The sequence below is a fragment of the Sciurus vulgaris genome, assembly GCF_902686455.1.
Source record: "Sciurus vulgaris genome assembly, chromosome: 1".
NCBI classification, from domain to species: Eukaryota; Metazoa; Chordata; class Mammalia; order Rodentia; family Sciuridae; genus Sciurus; species Sciurus vulgaris.
This window is the reverse complement of record NC_136461.1, coordinates 192,676,927-192,697,990: the sequence shown is the minus strand read 5'-3', so window position 1 is coordinate 192,697,990 and position 21,064 is coordinate 192,676,927. Positions and strand designations below refer to the sequence as shown.

At 39.3% G+C, this 21,064-nt stretch overlaps 1 protein-coding gene across 4 annotated transcripts in view; it reads right to left on the bottom strand.

The window, feature by feature from the left end:
- Positions 1 to 21,064, bottom strand: part of COL14A1 (collagen type XIV alpha 1 chain) — a 220,956-nt gene that overhangs the window by 92,906 nt on the left and 106,986 nt on the right. For all 4 annotated transcript variants that reach the window (XM_079140174.1, XM_079140175.1, XM_079140177.1 and 1 more), the window contains exons 20-24: positions 17,195 to 17,324; positions 14,206 to 14,328; positions 11,745 to 11,894; positions 7,713 to 7,829; positions 120 to 266 (exon numbers count right to left, since the gene is read on the bottom strand). In XM_079140174.1, the coding sequence (XP_078996300.1) occupies positions 120 to 266; positions 7,713 to 7,829; positions 11,745 to 11,894; positions 14,206 to 14,328; positions 17,195 to 17,324 (667 nt within the window). The remainder of the gene's footprint in view (positions 1 to 119; positions 267 to 7,712; positions 7,830 to 11,744; positions 11,895 to 14,205; positions 14,329 to 17,194; positions 17,325 to 21,064) is intronic.

The following is a 21,064-nucleotide window of genomic DNA, read 5'->3' as shown; positions in this document are numbered from 1 at the left end:
CCTGGGCAGGGATAGCTTCTATTTTTCTAAATGGAACAAAGTTTTAGATCCAAAACAGAATGCCTAGAATTGTGTTGGTTCACACTGAGGGGAATCCAAAGACAGGCCACCAGACTTACGTGTTTTTTCCACTATGCTCACGCTTGGTCCCTCCATCTCCTGCAGCTTGGTGTAAACACTGATTTTATATTCCGAATCAGGCTGAAGTCCATAGAAGCAATGCCTGTTTGTGCCCCCTCCTACAGTAGATTCTTGCTTTTGTGTATCTATAATAAAAGCAAAGCAAAACATATACATATAAACATTTTTTTCAAAAGCCATCCATAGATGATTTGCTTCCATAATGCTTAATATGCATGACATCAAAAATATCCAGCATGAATTACACTTGTGTGAAGTTTTCTAAATATTTTATATATCCACTGGGGTTTTTCCATCAAAAATCACATTTTATGTGTACAAAAATAAAACTTAAAAGATGCCTGGGTTGGGATTGTGGCTCAGGGGTGGAGTCCTTGCCTGGCATGTGTGAAGCACTGGGTTCAATTCTTGGCACCACACATAAGTAAATGAATAAAATAAAGGTCCATCAACAACCAAAAATACATATAAAAATTTAAAGAAAAAGACTCCTGAGGTCAGCCCTCTACCCTCTAGTGAATGAAGAACTATTAATACACATAATTATATGCATACATTGCATACAACTTAATTGATCTGCTCTATGGGATGGATATGAGTATATTCATTGTTTAAAATCTGAACTCCCTTTTTTTCAACATGATTCTTCAGAACAGTAATATGATCATAAAATGACATTAAAGGACACGTACTTTTAACTCCTTATAACTTACTACCATTCAATAGGGTATCCTTCTAGGCAGTAGCCTAAGATGTGGGTAATGGAGTTATAAATTTTAAAGTTCTAGGCAGTTCTCATGCTTTCAGTCTAGTGGGCTTTCAGGCTCTCAAAAGTCTTATCCAAATCCCAGCAGCTAGGGGGGGCTGAGGCTGGAGGATCATGAGTTCAAAGCCAGCCTCAGCAAAAGTGAGACACTAAGCAACTCAGTAAGACCCTGTTTCTAAATAAAATACAAAATAGGGCTGGGATGTGTCTCAGTGGCTGAGTGTCCCCGAGTTCAATCACCAGTACTAAAACAAACAAACAAACAACAACAACAACAACAAAAAAAACCTTTTCCAAAGCTGCCTAAAATACAAGCAAGGGCCGGAAACTGGCACAGGAAAACTAAGGAGTCCCCAGACTGCCTAGTTTCCTCTCTCTCTCTGTCTTGATTTTTAGTGGACAACCATGCTTTCTTTCCATCATAAAGTAGACTCTTAGGGAGCTCTGAGGGGCCTCTACAAAGTCCCTATATGCACTCTGAAAATTCTTTTCTATTCTTTTAAAATCTTAATTGAGGAAACAGGACATGGTACTTAAGTGGCTTAAGGCCAGACATACTTCAGAGCTGCCTCCTGCTTCCTGGTTACCAGATCCTTTTAGTTCTACCAAGAAGTAATGCCACATCATGGCACCTTCTGCCGCCTTCTCCATCATGAGGCACAAAGAACTGGAGGCTCCACTAACTGTTAGCACCTTTCATCATCCCTGCATCCACAGCAAGTTGCTATGCCTCTCCTGCAAGAATCCGGGTTGGCCTTTAGGGCCTGAGCCTGAGGACATTGGATTAATTGTGTTCATTCCTTGAGGGCTTATCAAACAAAGGTTCTGTGCTAAGTATTAATGATAACAGCAACCACAAAGATAAACAGAGGCACCATTTAATGAGTGCTTATCATGTGCTGAGCAATAGTGTAAGGACTTTTATTTGTATTAACTCATTTGGTCCTTACAATATTTATAATTATCCCCAATTTAAAGACATGAAATTGGAGGCCAGAAAAGTTAGTAATTTGCCCAGTTCATAATTAATTCAGTAGCAGAAGTGAGAGCTGCATTCAGTACTCTAAAATCCAGTGTCAGAGGGTATTGCTTTCATTTCCACTGAAGTATCATTAAAAAATATGTAAATTAAATGGGTAGATTTTTCACAATAAAACCCTTGAGAAAGCTCTACATGCATGTTAAATGTGCAAATACAACAGCTGGAGATTAGGCGATCGGGCCTCAGGACTCAGTCTTTTATCACTCATTTGGACATGGTTTACTCTGGTGGTTCTACTTATTGAAAAGCTTCATATACAGTTTCTTCTAGGCATAGTGTTCATTTTTGTCCATAATGGAATAATTAGCTGAAAGGAAGAATCACCGCTGCCTTGAAAGAACAATTATTCAAGTCTCCTTCTAGAGTGATTTTTTTTTTTTTTTTTTGTACTGGGGATTTAACCTTACCACTGAGTCACATCCCAAGCCCTTTTTATTTTTTTATTTTGAGACAGGGTTTCACTAAGTTGCTCAGGGCTTCACTAAGTTGCTCAAACTGGCCTTGAACTTGTGATCCTCCTGCCTCAGCCTCCAGTCACTGGGATTATAGATGTGTGCCACCTCACCCAATTAGAATGATCCTTTGATACACAGTGTTTAATCAACACCTTATAAAGCTTTATTTCTAAGAATTTCAAAACACTCTCAAAACCACATTGGTTAAATACACTAGACATATATTTAATGGTTAAAAAGAAACATCCACTCCTCCAAAATGTTATTTGCAAAAGAATTTATTGAAATAAAATACAGAAAATCTAAATGCAGACTTGTTGCTTTAAGTGCATATTGTGAAATTGTCAAATAATTTTTGTTTGTTAAGAAAGTATAATACTAGATGAACATCCACCTATATTTTAATGTATAGATATTGGTACAAAGCAGATGTGTATTTCAATATGTATATATCAGAATAAACATGATACAGATCATTTTAAATTTTGTCTATGGAAAAATCCTGACCTTTAAAAAACTAATTACATTAAATCTATTTCATGAATGAAATTCAATTTTTTTTCCTTATATATTGTGAATATTACAGATTTCCAGAAGTAAATATTATAATGCAACCTTTATTAACTTGTTTATAATAAAACATTGTCTACCCCAGTTTTTAAATGTTATAAAAATGATGAAATAAAAACTGTTAAGGCGTTTATGAGATTATATTATTATTCTGAAGGAAATCTGATAGTAAGTAAAATTTAGAAAATCCAGTGCTCTGCTTTGCTGAAGTCCAAGTTCAGTCTGTGGTTCCCAGGCTTGGAAACCCACAATAACTCTTTTTTCTTACCCTTAAGCACCTTTTGGAGCTTTCTGGAAGCCCCTGTGAGCCACCCAGAATACAAACACTTCCTGAATCCTATGCATGGATTATGTTAATCTATGTCCACAAAAGTTTTCCAGGAACTTTCCAGGGAATCAATTCTACAAATGTGCTTTTCTGCCATTTCCTATTTCTTATAGATATCAATGTACTGAAAGACCTTTAAAAACAGAATATTAATGGGTTTTACTGCTAAAAATAATAAATCTATAAGCCACTGGAAAACTGGAACAGGCACTATAAAATCAATGGCAAATAATATCAGTTTGATTCCCAATACTAACAAAGAGAGGTTCCATGAAGAGAACCGTATCCATGCTGCTTTTGGCATGTGCAATTCAAGTCCAGTGGCTTTTCTTTAAAGGAAAATAAAACCTAAACTGCTCAGATGATGACTAATTTCTTCAACCCCTTATGCCAAAAGCAGAAAATTAGTTTATGTTTTGAAACATGGGAAAAAACTCTGTCTATATTTTCTTCTATTCATTTCTATGACACAGTGATAAACACTACCTCTGAATTATCATCATGTTGATACTGATGCACCAACTTGACTGCCCAAAATGTAACCAGAACAGTTTCTGAGAGCCATGAAGGAGATTTGGAATGCAGGCTGGCATTTTATGAGATGAATACTCCCACTGCCCAAGTCTCTCAAATACCCTGTTCCCAAATCATAATGTCACTGTTTCAAAAAAGTACTGAGAATAAGTTTTGTTTCACATGATCTTTTTTTCCTGGGCCTCGCCTTTGGAAAGACAGGCTCTTCATTACAAGATCTCTCCATCCTTATTAGTGCATGCTACTGCAAAATTGACATTTCAGTACTTAAAAAGGAAATAAATACAAGTAAAACAGCTTCTGAACTCTTTTCTGAGTAAGCTACAAAAAAGTTCACCAAGTTGTGGGGATGAGGGAGGGAACACAGTATTGGGGCCTTTGTGGCATATAAATACATGAACTTGAAAGTGCTAAGTCAACTCAAAAACAGATGGAGAGAGGGACTGAGCCCCAGAGCACCCACCAAATTAATGGGGTTTCTCATGGGGTTGTGAGTTACCAAGTCGAACCAAAAGCCTTTTACTTTATTCTGTTCTAAAATTACCCAAAAGTCTATAATTGAATTGGGCGAGTAGATGACTGGCAGATTTTATTTCAGTTCCTTCTGAGAGGACCTGGTCCTTCTGGTAATCTTTTTCTTTTTCCTCTTGGCCCTAAACATGCTGTAATATTTACCTAAGTAGAGGACATCTGCAGTTTCTGCCTGTCTTGCATTTAATCCCCCTTTCTTTGGATCCATTCCTGTCCACTCTTGGTCTGTATGATTTGGAGAGGACTGAAGTCCACCCCACCCCTCTTTACCGCCACCACCAGATACAGGGTGGAAAGCAACCAGGACCAACCAAGTCAATTTATTTCATGCCTGTGAATTCAATGACAGATTTGGGGCATGTGACCCAGACCAGGCCAATATGACTCAGTTCCTGGACTTCTGTTGGAAATATTGAGAAAGAGAATTTGGGAAGATGTAATTCTGAAACTTACTGAGGCCCACACAGAGCCTGGCTGAGAAAGAAGGCGGAGAAAAGGATGGAGCAAGACTTTATAACATGTCAACCACACGAATGAACCCTAATTAGAGTGCATCACAGTCCATGTATGTACAATATGTCGAAATACACTCTACTCTCATGTATATCTAAAGAAGAACAAATAAAAAATTTCAAAATGATTTCATCTTGATGACTCTGAAGGCCTAGATAAAGACATGCCTGGAGTTGGATGCTTCTAGACTTCTCAACATACAAGCCAAAAATTTGACCCTTTTGCTTAAGTGCCTTTTATCTGTTTTTTTATAAATAAAATTAACAAATGTGAATGATACAGCCCAGAGACCTTATTGACAAAAGCAATGTGCAGATAATTGCCTCAGTTAATGACTTCAAATGAAGTAATTTTTAGAGAAACTGAAGCCCATAGAAAAGAGTTGACCAGCAGTTGTGGTTACAGCAGAGAATTCTCTACACTGACTTCATGAAAAAAAAAAAAAAAAAGAAAAAAAGAAAAAAAAGCACACATGATCAGGCCATGAGAAAAAAATTATCCATTAAATTGAAGGAAGCTGTTGGAGACCTTCAGAAATAGGTCAACCTGGAGTAAAAGCTTTTCTCCAACACCTGGAGGAATTGGGTCCCATTAACCCATAGTACCTCCTCTGGCTGGGGTAGAAGAATAACAAAGTCTCTACAGAGGCAGCACATGCAGTCAATGAAAGGCATCACAGAGCCAGAACTCCTGGGCTGTAAGACTCATCTGCCCTTGGAAGAAGGGACATTGTGAGATGTCACAAGTCCCCCAGAGACAGTGAATCAAAATGGCGGTCACATTTCCCTGTAAAGAAGCTTATTCTTCCCCACTCCCAAGGAGAAACACTATTCCTTGATCTAAACTGTATACGTTAACATCTACACATTCCCTCCTGCCACCCCCATGTTCATATACCCACCAATGTTCCTCTTTGAAGCTGTAGATTTAGAATCTGTGGCTGATAAGTACTATTCAGTTAGACAACTGGGAGAATGAGGCGCAGGCTAATTTTGCTCATAAATCTCTCAGCTATAAATGTTGCTGAGAAGTAAATTGAACAGCACTTTTGCACACTCTTATTCAATTGAGACTGTAGAGACTCGGCTGAAAGTTCTCTGGCAGCCTGAACATGATACTGAGGGAGCACAAGCTAACTTAACTGGAAGATTAAAACAATACATATATGGACTCAGCTTTTGGCCAGCAAAGATGTTGGCTCCAGAAATAACTTATTGTGGTTTTGGATTACCAGATCGGCATTATCACACACATTAATCATATTCTCTGATAAAGAATCACAATGCTGCTTGCAAATATGCCATATTAAAATCACTGAATTAAAAAATACATACATATCTTACCAGTTCCATTGATAAAGCTAGTTTCAATACATCAACTTATATAGTTAAAAATTTTGATGAAAAACAATGAATATCTGCAGGAGTTAGGTTTCCTCTATTTCAACTTTTTAAATCATGTAAAATGATAAAGTATTAAGGGATGGTTTGGGACTGTGATTATTCTGCTTAGTATTTTTTAAAAGCTTAACAAACACTATTAACTGTCAACCCTTATATATCAAAGTGTGACATATAAAGATAAATGAAATATGATTTGAGATTTTGGTAGTTGTTCCTCAAATAGTTGTATATCTCTCATCTACTTCTGGCTAAGCATTCCATAAATCAGATTTAACGCACCACAAAATTCTTGTCTTCTCCTTTCTTTCCTCACTGTCTAGCCCATATTAAACCACTCCCATAAGCAGAGCCAGCAACAGGCTTAGACACATGGAATCAAGGAAGCGGTGGCACAACAAAGCTATTGAGACAATATCTGGGCTGAGACCAACAGGAAATTCTTCTAGAATGTTCTTCCTACTTCAGCTTGTATTCTGTTTCCAGTGACCTCAGTGCTCTTCTGAATTGTCTTCCCCTTTATAGGTTGGTTCAAAAGTGGGACTCGTAGATTTTTTAATGTCATTATAGTGAGAGATAAGGGCTAGTAAGCCCAGTCTTATCTGAACCTGAACAAATCGACTCCTTCTGTTTTTTACAAGTGGGAAAACCAATGTTGTTTGTCCAGAAAGAACAGGCTACCTTTTCAACAACTTTGCTATCAAGTTTGGAACATAAAAAATTTAAAAAAAAAATAAAAAAAATTCATCTGGAATTCTCTAGTGTCTTCTATAATCCCCACAAAATAACAAGACATTTCTACAGTTTTTACAAATCGAATTAATTTTCATTATTTCACTTTGAATACTATCCATACTAATACCATGAAAACAGGGTTAGCAGCCCTCGCCATCCAGTTTGGGGGAATCAGACTTTGGTTGCTCTTTTGTCAGTATTTCTAAGGAAAAACAGTTTCTAGTGTTTCAACTTTAGGATTAAGTTCTAAAGACTTGTTATCCTTCAGTACTGGGATACTTGTTCATACACCTTCAGAAAGGGAGTGTGTTGATCACCAATTATCTCAAAAGAAAAAGACTAAGAAAAACATTAAACGCAAGGCTGGTCTCCATGGAGTAAATAGCAAGACTACAAAACCAGGCAGCCTTAACAGTTGGCTATTTGTTTCTATATCTCAGGTGCTTCCTGTGTGCACCTGATTGACACAGATCAGCAATACCCTCGTACCCACGGACAGCTGAGAAAAATGGAGGTGCAGAGAGGGCAAGGGACGACATGCTGGTCAGTCTGCCCACATGGTGCATGGCTGACCACCACATAAACAGATCCTCAAGAGGACTGTCGTCTCACGTACCATGTGTGCTGCTCACAGTGATCTGCATGGAACCAAGTTCACAAGTACTCCATGACAGCATGTATGATGGGCTGTACTCACCCTGGAGGGGTTCTAGAACTATCCTGTAGGCCGTGGCATGACGATGCACCTGCCACCGAGCACAGAGGCTGGTCATTTCAATCTGGGTGACTTGGAGATTGGTCACACCCAAGAACACTACAATTGAAATAGAAAGATAATTGTGTCACACTGCAGATGATGCCACAAATGTCCCCAAGACTAAAGATATTTATAGTAAAATTCTTTTTTTTAATTTATTTTAATTGTAAACAAATGGGATACATCTTGATTCTCTGTTTGTACATGAAGTAGAGGCATACCATTTGTGTAATCATATATTTACATAGGGTAATGGTGTTTGATTCATTCTGTTATTTTTCCCTCCCCCCCCACCCCTCCCACTCCTCTTTTCCCTCTATACAGTCCTCCTTCCTCCATTCTTGCCTCCCTCCCACCCCCCATTATGTGTCACCATCCGCTTATCAGCGAGATCATTTGTCCTTTGGTTTTTTGACATTGGCTTATCTCACTTAGCATGATATTCTCCAATTTCTTCCATTTGCCTGCAAATGCCATAATTTTATTATTCTTTATGGCTGAGTAATATTCCATTGTGTGTGTATATATATATATATATATATAGATATATCACAGTTTCTTTATCTATTCATCAACTGAAGGGCATCTAGGTTGGTTCCACAATCTGGCTATTGTGAATTGAGCAGCTATGAACAGTGATGTGGCTGCATCACTGTAGTATGCTGATTTTAAGTCCTTTGGATATAGGCCAAGGAGTAGGATAGCTGGGTCAAATGGTGGTTCCATTCCAAGTTTTCTAAGGAATCTCCACACTGCTTTCCAGAGTGGCTGCACTAATTTGCAACCCCACCAGCAATGTATGAATGTACCTTTTTCCCCACATCCTCTCCAACACCTATTGTTGCTTGTATTCTTGATAATTGCCACTCTAACTAGCTCTATCCTGAGGTGGGAAATCTATCAACTCACAATAAGTTAGTGCATAAAAGATAAATATGCTATGACTTGAGAAAACAAGCTGCAAAACATTATGGATAGTACAGTTTGTCTGGTATTTGTAAATGAAAAGGAAAACATACATTCATAGGAAAAAGGCCAAATACTATGGGGGTTGGAGTTCTGGGTGGTTTCTGATCTTCTTCCTTCTCTCTTTATTTTGTATGTTTTCTACACATTCCACAATTAACATGTAATGCTTTTCTAATAAAAATGTAGATACGATATGCATTTATCAACCAGTGAAAATAGCCATGACTTAAATAAAAGGGAAAAATAAAATGGACACAATGGAACTGTTACACAAACAGGCAATTTCACAAGGATTGGCCTTCAAAAACAGATCAGGGATCATGCAGTACTTGTCTTTCTGTGCCTGGCTTATTTCACTCAGTCTAATGTGGCAATTGATGGGATTTTATCATTTGTAATGGCTGAATAATATTTCATTGTGATCTCAATCATAAGTGGAATCTGACAAGGTTGAGCTCATAGAAGTAGAGGAGAGGGATGGGTAGAAGAGGCGGGAGAGATGAGGAGCAATGGGAGAGCTTGGTCAATGGGGACTAAGTTACACTTAGATTGGAAGATAGTGTGAGCACAGTAGGTAGGGTGACTATAGCTAATACTAATGCATCACATATTTCAAAATATGCGAAGAGAGGATTTTGAATGTTACCGCCACAAAGAAATGATATTTAAGGTGGTAGATATACTAATTACCCTGATTTGATCTTTACAATGACTGCTAGTATTGAAATAGTGCCTTGTATCCCATAAACATGGGCAGTGATTATTTGCCAATCAAAAACAAAAGCAAAACAAAATGTGAATGAGAAAGAACACATTTTTGAAAAATTTTAAATGGAAGAATTTACACATATAATACAACTTGCTTAAAAACATAGATTCTTATTAACCTTAGAACACTGATATGCAAAAGTGATTATTTTGGCAATCAATACAAATACTGTTTCTCTAGGACAAGATAAGAGTAGGCATCTGGGGTTTATCATTTAGATCTAAACAGAAAATTTTAGTACTGTTTACTTTCCCTAATGGTCCAGACTACTTCCATCCATATCATTTTCTCTGATTTCTCCCTCTCTTAGCTAACTCATACAATAAAATTACCTTGTAATTATCTTTTTCAAGATGGTAAATTAATTAATCATAATTTATATCTGAATATTGTTACTTCCTGGGAAGATTTTTTCTAAAGCCAACTAAACTAGTACTCTCCCTGCACCACAAAAGGAAATTAATAATGGTTTCTACATTAATTTCTAAAAAAATAAAATTTACTTATGTGCCATTATGTGAGGTTTTGTTTTTGCTGCTGTTGTTGTTAGGGAGGAAGATAATAAATAATAAGCCTATTTAATTCTTACTTTAAGGACAAGAATATACCATACTTTAACACTCCTAGTTTTTCACAATAAGTTTGGAATATTTGAAGTTTTTTAAGGGAGAGAAGGGGGAAGGGAAAGAAAAAAGAGGGAGTCACAGAAGGGAGGACAGAATGAGAGAATAAAGAATAGGGAGAAACCCAGGGAAAAAAATCACAGACACAGAGGAAGTGGCACAAAGAGGGTAATCCAAGGAGGAAAGTAAACCAGAGAAGGAGAGAGGTGAGAAAGATTGGAAGATGCACAGCAGATGCGATGCTGGGCTGACAGAGGATTGTGTGCTGTCACAGAACAACACGAAAATATAGAGAGGTTTATGTCAGGGCCCAGAATATGTCACTTCAACAGTCAAGTTCAAGGTCAGCATCACAGACCAAAGGCTTCTCAGACCTTTCGAATACAGAGACCATTTGAGGTCGAACTTTATCCAGCATCTAGCCTGTAAGACCTCAAGATATTCCACAAGGAGAATTAAGGAAGTCCCCTTTAAAGAAGGGCTGTCCTCTCTGAAATCCAGGGAGGCTGGGGTCTGGTGTAACAGAGGCCCATTCTCATTTGATATTGTCTATCAGATAAGTTATCTTGATTAGGGATGAGGGTAGGTTCTGTGTCTGGCGTCTAAAGCACAATTATCACAATCATAAGAGTGCTGCTCCCAGTGCCTGCCATTGTAGGCACACCTCATCTCCTTCATCTTCACCATCCCCTGCAAGATGGTCATTGTCTTCCTTTTAGAGTTGAGCGAGCTCAGACTCAGAGAAGGTAAGTAATGTGCCCAAGACCACAGCTAACAGGCCGCACACTTAAGGGCTATTCTCTTGATTCTGCCGTGACTATCCATTCTCAAATGGAGCATGTGCTGTCCACAGCACTCGGGTTATTTTAATCAGCATGCAGCTGAACCGTTTGTAAGGCGATCATTTCTGTGTTACTTTTAATGTGATTTAAAATACTGATAATCTGTTTAGAGTAAATATATGGATTCTGAAAAGTATTTAGGTTGAAAACTTTAAGTTGATTTAAAGAAATGTATTCCCCAGATGGTGTGGAGGTAGAACACACTTGAGGAATATGGAACGTACATGCTGGAATTTGGAAAATACTGCATATTCCATAGGTGTCTGTTGTGCTGTGTGCCAACGAGAAGTCCCAGACAGTGTGCAGACAGCATAAAATCCCATAAAAGAGAAAGAAGTTCTTAGAGTGGAGCAGCATGTACTTTTAATAGATGGTGTATGGGGGCGGGGGGAGCAGGGGCTGGAAGGTGAATGGCTTTGAAAAAAAGCAAAATTTCCCTGGCCCAACGCTGACTGGCATTGGCCATGCCGGGTTACTTGCTGTTTGGAAAATTTCATTTATTTTGAAAAATGCCAGCAAAGACTTTCCAGAAGGAAATCCTATCTGCCATCATGGAGCCAGTTCGAAAGCCAGGTGCTGACATCCAGCCTGCCAACCAGGACTGGGAACTCCCCTGAGGAAAGAGTAGACCTCTCTTTCCAGGAAACACCATCCAGAAAGGACAATACCGAGGAAAAGAGAAACCAACTGCCATGCTGAAGCAGGGGTTGGGTTACGAGCAGCAGGGCCCCCCGCAGGGCCCAGGCAAGCAGACGGACACCAGCCTTACGTGTCTTCACCAGGCCTGTCAGCGCGTCACTGAAGCCCGCCACCTGGGAGGCGAATATCTTTACGTTGTAGTCCATTCCGCTGAGGAGGTTGGTGATAAGGATGGTGTTAATGTCGGCGCCCACGAAAGTCTCCAGGGTTGGGCCAGGAACTGAAGGAGAAAGAGTTGATCTTTCAGCAACAACAGAATGTGGGAAATGCAAGAATCCCTGGAGTGAGTTGCACTCAGCTGCTTTCAGTTGCCCAGGATTATCCAGCAAGCAGACAGCAGGGCTGAGTTTTGAACCTAGTATATCTAGTTCTAACACCCGTATCTGACCATAGCTGGAGGTTATTTTAAGGCATCTTGTTCTTTTTCCCTTATAGATGTTCCCTTTGTGCTTACTCAAAACAAGTGAATCCTTGTTGGGAGGTCCTTGCCCAGTTGAAGAAAACATTCTCAATTTCTCAGATACCCAACTTTGTCCTCAGCAAGCACCCCAGTGGCAGGAGCAGCTGATTTTGCACACCAGACCAGACCCTGCCACATGGGAGACCAGTATGAAGGTGTATGATACAGTTTCATCTACCCCTCAGAGTATTTTCAAATCCTGGACAGACAAAGCTTTTATTCCAAGGCCCTGGATCAGCTGGCTTCAGGCTTTTATAACTTCAACTCTGTTTCAACTCAGTTTCTGGCTGGTGTCTGATTTCACATTAAAATCATTTTTTGCTTTTACACAAATTTATTGTGTGCTGCATCTTCCCATATGTGCCTATCCTTTAAGAGCTTTGAGTGAGAACAAATTCCTAAAATACTCATCACATTCCTCCATGAAGCCCCTTCCAACAATATATTCATGTGTTTGTTTGTGTGTGTTAACTCAGTGGCTATTTTCCCATGCCCCATATGTGCAGGTCAAATGGCCACGTACAATTCTCCCACTAAGCCTGGACAGGATTTCTCAACCTCAGCACTATTGACACTTGGACTAGATGCTTCTTTATTTGGGAGCAAAGAGTACCATGAGGGTAGAATGTTTAGCAGTACCTACTATACGCCAGTAGCACATCCCCATACCCCCAGCCGTGATGATCAAAAATGCCCCCACTGGGGGCAAATTGCATCAATCAAGAACCACCAATCAAAACCAAAGGTATTTGTACTCAGAAAACCTGATAAATATTTATAAAATTATCCAAAGAATAAGTTGGGAAAGATACCTTGCAAATTAACACAGGCTTCTAACCTAAAGCAAAGAACGAGAGAAAGAGAGGGAGACCCAAAGAATCAATATGGAACAGGCCAGTATATGAATGTTATAGCCTTTCTATTTTATTTTCATTGATCATAAAAGTGCTTGTCTGGAGAAACTGGAGGTGAGACCATTTTAGTTGTATAGGCCCCATGACAATAGCTCCTTATAATTCGTTGAACATAACAGAAGAGGTTGAAAATTAATACAGGGGCAGAGCAACATCTCAGGTTAATCTCATCATTATATCAATACTCATGGAGTGTTTGAAGGCAGAAAGCATTTTGTAATAGCTCAAAGAATGTTTCCAAATATTCCTGCCAAGTTAAGAATAATTGGAGAAACACTTTCTGCTGATCAACCAGAGTTCTGAAGGCCCAGGTCTAGAAAATTGGAAAAAATCTTTATAATAGGCTTTCAGTTTCCAGCTTAAACTTCCCTGAGCATGCTCAATGTACAGAGATGACACTGAATGGTGCACACGGTCTCCTGTTCACAGGCAGATGGGCCAATGCACAATCGCCCCCTATTTGCCTCATTCTTCTGCCTTCAAGATATAATGATGTAGGAGGCAGAGGGCAGGGCAACCTAGCCGTTGGCTCAGAGACTGCTGTCAAAGCATCTCTCTGCTTTGATGAGTTTTATCCCTCTACTTTCCAGAATAAGAAGACTGAGAATTTGATCAATGATATTCTTCCAACTAATCTGAGACAGAAGAAAAAAATCAGAATTAGGAATTTCAAATGTTTAGAGCTTTTATATCCATCGATCCATAAAGCTTCCTATTCCTAGAGAATGAAGGTTTCTTAGGCCGGTTCCTTGTCTAGGCTGTGAGTAGGTCAGGTGTACATCATTACTGTGCCAGGTAGCTTTCTGTGAGGTCATAGCTCCACCCTTCCTGATAATATCTACCTGAACACTGCCCATGTTAGAAAAAGCTTTATTTCTGAAAAACGGGTAAGAGGCTCTTCCTATTTCTTCTTTAAAAATATTTTTAGTTTTAGATGGACACAATACCTTTATTTATTTATTAATTTATTTACGTGGCTGAGAATTGAACCCAGTGCCTCACATATGTTAGGCAAGTGCTCTACCACTGAGCCACAACCCCAGCCCATATTCCTAATTCTTTAAAACATAAAATCAAACGGTTATAGAAACAGAACCAAAAAAAATTATCTTAAAATATACTTTAGATCCCTGCTCATGGGGCTGAGCATTACTTACCACTGACAGGTTTATAGACAATCCTATAGCCCTTCACAGGGGTAGATGGAGGATCCCACGTGATGCGCAACCGGTTATACCATTCTTCCGAGACCCTTAAGTTTTGGGGACCAGAGGAGGGCACTGAACAGGAAAGAAAAGGAGAAACAGAAATTCAGTGTAGTTTCCTTCTTTAGGACCTATGCTGTGGTCAACAAAAACTAAGAAATCATCCCACAGGGTTAAAGACACAAGGGCGAAGGGTCAAAACACATTGGTGGGAAGCCTTTGAATCTGCGGTTGCTTTAAATATTAAATATATGGAAAATCGCATTTGTGAGGAAACAGTTCTGTCTGAAATTCAGAAATTCATTCAATATCATGCGGGTTCCCTTTTCCTCAATGAATCTGAAGTAAAATCAAGTTGGATAGTGTTATTAAAATTTACTATCTACACAGTGCTCTCTGCTCCACATATATCAAAATGATATTGAGGATGCTGCTCACACAACATAAATAATGATTATTCTTGGAGGCAAAAGTCTGATGATTTCTTTGTTTTACTCTTCATATTGCCTACATTGTTTGAAATTCTCTATCATTGTTTATCAATTTTTATAAGTCATAAGTGCAGGAGCTCTATTATACATCTTGACAGCATATTATTTCATTGTTGATAGAACATAATTATTGTACTGACTGCTCTTAAAATATGTGGGCCATTTACTCACACTTTGAAATAATTTTGCTATCAAGAAATTGCTACATCTAATGGTACTTTTGTAATGAGATTTAAGTCATGTTTCTACAGTAATTGTCTATTTTAGTCTTTGTGAGGTAAATATGGCTTTATTGTCTTTTTTAATTTTAACTTTTATTTGTTCTAATTAGTTGTACATGACAGTAGAATGCATTTAGACATTTTGACAAATCACACATAAATAAGAGTGCAATCTCTCATATTTCTGATTGTTGTTTAAGTCTGTGGGTTCCAAATATTTATTTAGCAGCAAAATATGAAAACATGGTAAAAATCCCAATGTATAAGTCAAAGGCAGATGCCACTATAGGGCATCTTGACACATATAACATATCCAGTGTAGATGATGGATATCCACACTGTGGGTACAATGTATCCAGTGGAGACAATGCACACAATGATCCAATATAGGAGACCAAATCCAGATGCTGGTCCTGGCAAAAGTGGAGAGCCATTACTGTCTCCTCTTCCCATTGCCCTCTCTCCTTCCACATGACCCCTCAGGGGAAATAAATACAGGTCACAACACTCTAGGTGATCTTTAGCAAAATATGCCCGTTTGGATGAAGTCTAGGTGGAGGCACAAAAGCACAGACACAGGGATGAGGGACAGATGCCAATGCTGTTAAGTGGGGTGGTGATAGCTATTTGCCCAGCTGAGCAGAACGAGGACTCTGGGCTGAAGAATTTTAATGACTTGCAGAGACTCGGTTAGAAAAAAAGCCATACTCAGGTGCTCCAGGCATAGAATTCGGTCTCTGACAGGACTCTGCACTTGATCCTGTGTAACTACTTAGTATTCATGATGGACTAAAGATGGTCATAGATTTTTTTGATCCTCTTTCCATTGAGAAGTGGAGGCCACAGCTCTGTCTGGATCTGGGAGGGCTTTATGACTACCTTGACCAATACGCTGCAGCGCAAGTGACACTTGTTCCGGGCAGTCACTTGAACTAGCCCAGCAGTTTCCACTTCCTGCCTCTTGGACATCTTGTTCTTAGAGTCCTGAGTTGCCATTTAGGAAAGATGGCCATTTTGGTGGAAGAACCACATGGAGAGGCTCTGACACTATTGGAGAGAGAGAACTGAGTCGAGCTGTCCCCACTCAGATGCTAGGTTAATAAGTACAGTTGTCATGGACCTTCCAGACCAGTGCATCCACCAAGTGAATACCACTGGGTGATGTTGATTGATACTTGTGGAGCTACCTAATTTCCTAATTCATACAATTAATTATCAAAAGGTCACTGTTTGAAACCATCATGCCCTACATTAGTCTTCATGCAAGTATAGAGATTCACTACAGTGATGGAGACAACCAAGGCTTGGGAGTATTTTAACCAAGAGTTTTCACACCCATTCCTCATTTAATTATTAGGGTCAATTCATCTCAACTACTTCACGATGTCTCCTCCGTGCCACACACGGCTGTGGGAGCTTCGCAGGCAGTAGTGAAAGGCACGGATGAGGTCCGAGGCTCTCGTGATGCCTGCCTTCCAGAGATGGGAGGTGGACAGTGAAGAAATCCATGAACAAAAAAGAGAACACCAGGCAGTAACTAGTGCCATGGCAGGATTTTTAAAAAAGGCCAACAACAGCAACAACAACAAAAAAAACCAGGACAACATCACAGAGTGGAAACTAGTTTGCATGGAATGTTCCAGAAAGGCTGAGGCAGGGATGGGGGCAGGTTTGATATTGAACGGAAAGCAGGTTCGATATTGAACTGAAACCATAGTGAAAAGGTAAAAGGGAAGGGATGCTCCACAGGGAAGGACTGACTAGTTACAGCCTAACGCTGGAACAGCATAGAGTCCAGGGCCGGGCAGGAAGTGGGCTAGAGCTTGGACTTGTGAGGAGGTGAGATCAAAGAGATGGGCAGGGTCCAGCCCATAGAGGTGTGTAGCGCCATGGGAAAGACAGTGGATTTATCCTGAGAACAGTGGGTGAATGAGAGTACATTTTGGTGAATCCTCAGGGCTTGTGATGAGTCAGATGCTGAAGGACAAAGATTGTTTTTCAAGTCTTAGTTTTCATAGAAAAGAAAACTTAAGCCCAGAGCTGTTGAGCAACTTGCCCAATGGTAGACAGCTTGTATGTGAAGACGGGATTCAAACACAGATTTTCTGTTTCCCAATCACTTTTGCTCTTCTCATTTCACTATACTGTGTCTCTCCGGGTTCATTAAGGGGAACAAACATTTCCAATGTATGAGTTGGTTCATATCTAAAAGGAGAAAACGTCACTTACAGGTTCTTCCAGGGGCAGAGACGCTGACACCTTCTCCGTCAGTGTAGATAGGAGTCACTGTGACCTTGTACTCAGTATCCGGAAGGAGAGGCTTCAGAAGGAGGTTGTTCTGGCTCCCGGGCACCATAACCTGAACAGAAAAGCAGAGACCATCGTCCTAGTAAGACATCCTGTTCCCACTGACCTACTAATGGAGACATTTAGAAATCATCAGAGACTGTAGACACTCTGAGATTGTCAGAGCAGGGGACATGCTGAGGGCATGGTGAAAAAAGAAAGGGCATGCGTGCAAGAGCATTTCTGTGACGTTCCCCTTCCCAGTTACCCTTAGTCTACACCCACAGATACAGAAGGTTCAAGTTCAAAGCTCTTAAGCTCTAAGGAATATTCTTCTCTCAACATCTCAGCATTTGTGGTCTTCAGAAGACAGAATAATGGCCTATTTGCCTAGCAGGTGTTTATGGATTAGGAGTGTTCCTTTTATAACTCAAGCTGCTGCTTATCGGTTTGGGTTCAACTTAAGTATCCTCTTGCAAATTCAGCCTCCCCTGCTTTCCTGCTTCAGAGATAACCTGACCCCAGCATTTTGTTCCTTCAATTAGAAAGAATGGATGCTAGCCAAGAGCAACAGAGCCATGCATGGGAGCCAAGTTTTCCAAGTTGAAACATATTTACCAGCAACACTAAAAAATGCTGCAACGTTTTTTATTTCCAAGGGGAGTCATCTTCCTCAATCTGCACACGATCCCTCTGTCTCTAAGAAGGTGCCAAAAACAGAAATGCAGCACCAGGGTCGACTGCTGAAGTGCGAGTGCAACGTACCATGGAGCACAGCAGTGCAAACCCAGCATCCCTAAGAGCCTTGTGTGGACCAGAAAACCCACATGTGCTCAATGCCGGAACTACAAAACTGGCAGCCTGCGCTCTAACAGTTAGATGCTGGCACATCTCTGGACCATTTAAGGAACATAATCAGGCCTGGAAAAAATGCTAAGATGAAGAACTAACCCAAATGGGTTGAAGGGAGTCACAAGACCAGAACAGCTGGAGAGACTTCTCCATTCAAGGGCTGGGTGAAATGCCAGCAGGCAAAGGGCGGTGCTGTCTACTTCTGGATGAAGGAAGGAACCTATAAATCATGGAATAAGCCTTAGAAAGCCTCCAGTTGAACCCAGAAAGCAGCTGTTGCTAAGATATTGCTAAGCTCTAAAAAGCAATGTTTTTAATATGAAAAGGGAAGTCTGAATTAGGTGATTTTATATTAGATTAATGTAAATCCATTCCTCATAGGAAGGGGCATTGAAAGTTAGCAAGTCACATTGATGTGTGTACGTGGGGTTCTGGGAAGGAGCAATGAAAAAGAGGGTCTCTGCTTTATTCTAAAGTCAGACAACCCTGGCATTAAGGACTTTAAGGAAGGATTGTGACTGTGGTGGCCTGACTTGTATTACTCTGTCAGTGTAACTTTCTTAGGGGTGTTTCTCTTAAATATAACTCTTTTGGAGCACAGAGTCAGGGCTTTCATTCCAAGCTGTCTGTCTAGCAAACCACCCATGTGGATGTTCCTTAAATAAGGTCATCTTTCATACTGAAAAACACATGACCTTGCAACCAATCAAGTTCAGCCTGTGGTGTATTGAAAAGTGGTGTGAGCGTTTTGGAGAACTCATCTTGCTTGCCAGGAAGTAGCTGCTGTGACTTATAACAATAGCTCTCACTTACCCACCTTGCAAACATGTGCTATTCAAGGATTTGAATACAGTTATTCACGTAATCTTTATCACTGCCTTTGGAGGTAAGGGGTGTTATTACGTTCATTTACATAAGGGGAAACTGAAGCCCACCCAGTCAAACTGAAACACCAGGATCTAGTCCACACCTTGCTTCAGTCTTGGCTCTCTACTCCACACAAGGGTATTGCTTTAAACCTTTTACCCTCATGATATTCATTCCTAACAGTAAAATGGAAATTCCTGGAGTATGCAAATTTCTTCCTGTTTGGCCTCTGCTTGTTTAGGCAAAGTGGAGTTATATATATATATATATATATATATATATATATATATATATATATATATATATGTCTGTACTAACAATAAGTGTGGCAGGTCATAGCAGATGGTGGTTTTGTTTCTAAAACTAATCTATAAAAGATGCTCATAGTTAAACATAATGAAAACATTACAGTAAACTTCATGTTTTTCATTTTTGCAGAAATGCAACTTCATTTCTGGCTCCATTACTACGCAAATTTCTTTAGAGCAGCCTGGACCTCAGGCAGCAAGTTGTTGCCTGCAGTAGAAAGAGAATCCCCTATATCTCACTCTTGTCCCACCTTACAAAGTTGTGTTTTTAGACAATGGTTCTCCAACTCCCTGTGATTAAAGACTAAGAGGTGATAGTAGTATTGTTGTTTTAATTCCAATCCACTGTAGATGAATATCTGTATAAAATACACTGACACCAATTTGCTAGAAAAGTGATCATGATTTTGTTCTTGGATTGTTGCAGCAATATCAAATGGCTATCCACATTTTTAAAAACTTAACCTTAAATCTGGACTTATCATGTAGGAAACCAAGCCCCATTTTGAGTAGTTCAACTCAAGAAAATGCCTTACAACTTAGAATTCAGGTCACAGTTAATGCTTTTGACACCTAGGCTCTAGAAAGTCTAGTATCAAGACCAGTTTGTTTGTTTGTTTTTTTAATAAATAAATAAGAGATCTCCCTGCTCTAACACAATTGAGGCAACGTCTCAGCCACTTCTTCCAATTTCAAAGCAGAGTTGAAAGTCAATCCTTATGAAATATTGGCAAGCAGTTTTATTTCTAAGAGTTCAAATTTTTTTCTTGAAAGTATCTGGTAGATTCGATTACACCTAGAAAGTGTATAAATAATTTATATATCTTAACTGGTAAATTTAATTACCCTGTTTTCTTTGGTTTGCAATACTATATACCTGTATTATTCTCCAAAACTCTTATTCTTTCCTCATATAATCATTGTTTATAGTTAAGGAAAATTTGGAAACCTGTTAAGAGTCATGCCTCTTCTCTGGACCCATTTCCTTTTGCTTTCATAATATGTGTTAGCCATCTCTTTCCCTGCAGTCACCATTAGTTGAAGATATCATTTGGTCTGTGGACCTTTGGCATAGCTCCACATCTGATGGTCCTACCTTAGCTTCATAATCTCAACTTAGATGCACCCCACTTTCTATTTCTAGTAATAATACTAATACATTTGTATAGCACTAACACTTGAAGAAACATAAGTTCTTGATTGATCCTCAGGTGAGACCCTAATTAAGAAAGTGCGTGTAAGTTGTCTGTGCAAATCCAGTGTAATTAAAATGCACCAAAGAGATGGATGTTTAACGAATTCTACAGTACATTTTTTTAATACAGCAAAAGCAAAATACAAAAACAAATACATCTGCATAGTAAATAACCACTACCAAATGTATCAATATTTTTCATTTTTATTAAAGGTTTGTTTAACTGGTGCAGACTAACACTTTGATCGTTTTCCCCCTTCATGAAGGTGTCCAAGTGTTTCAAAAATAAACAGAACTAAATGAAAGAAACTTGCAAAGGGAAAATCATCTAGAAACAACCCAAAGTAAATATTATTATTATTTTACCTTGGCTTGTGTAGCTCACAAGTGCATGTGTGAGATTAAATTGTTATTGTTTCCCAATTAGGAGGAATCATTCACCAAGAAGCTAATGTGTTTCTTGGAAAGAGTAAGAAAAATCCACAAAAACAAAACAAAAAAATACCCCATAGGCTGGGAAGTTTCTATGGCTCTCACTCTTAGGAACTGAACTATGATAGGAGAACAATGAGAGGAAAAATAAAACATTCT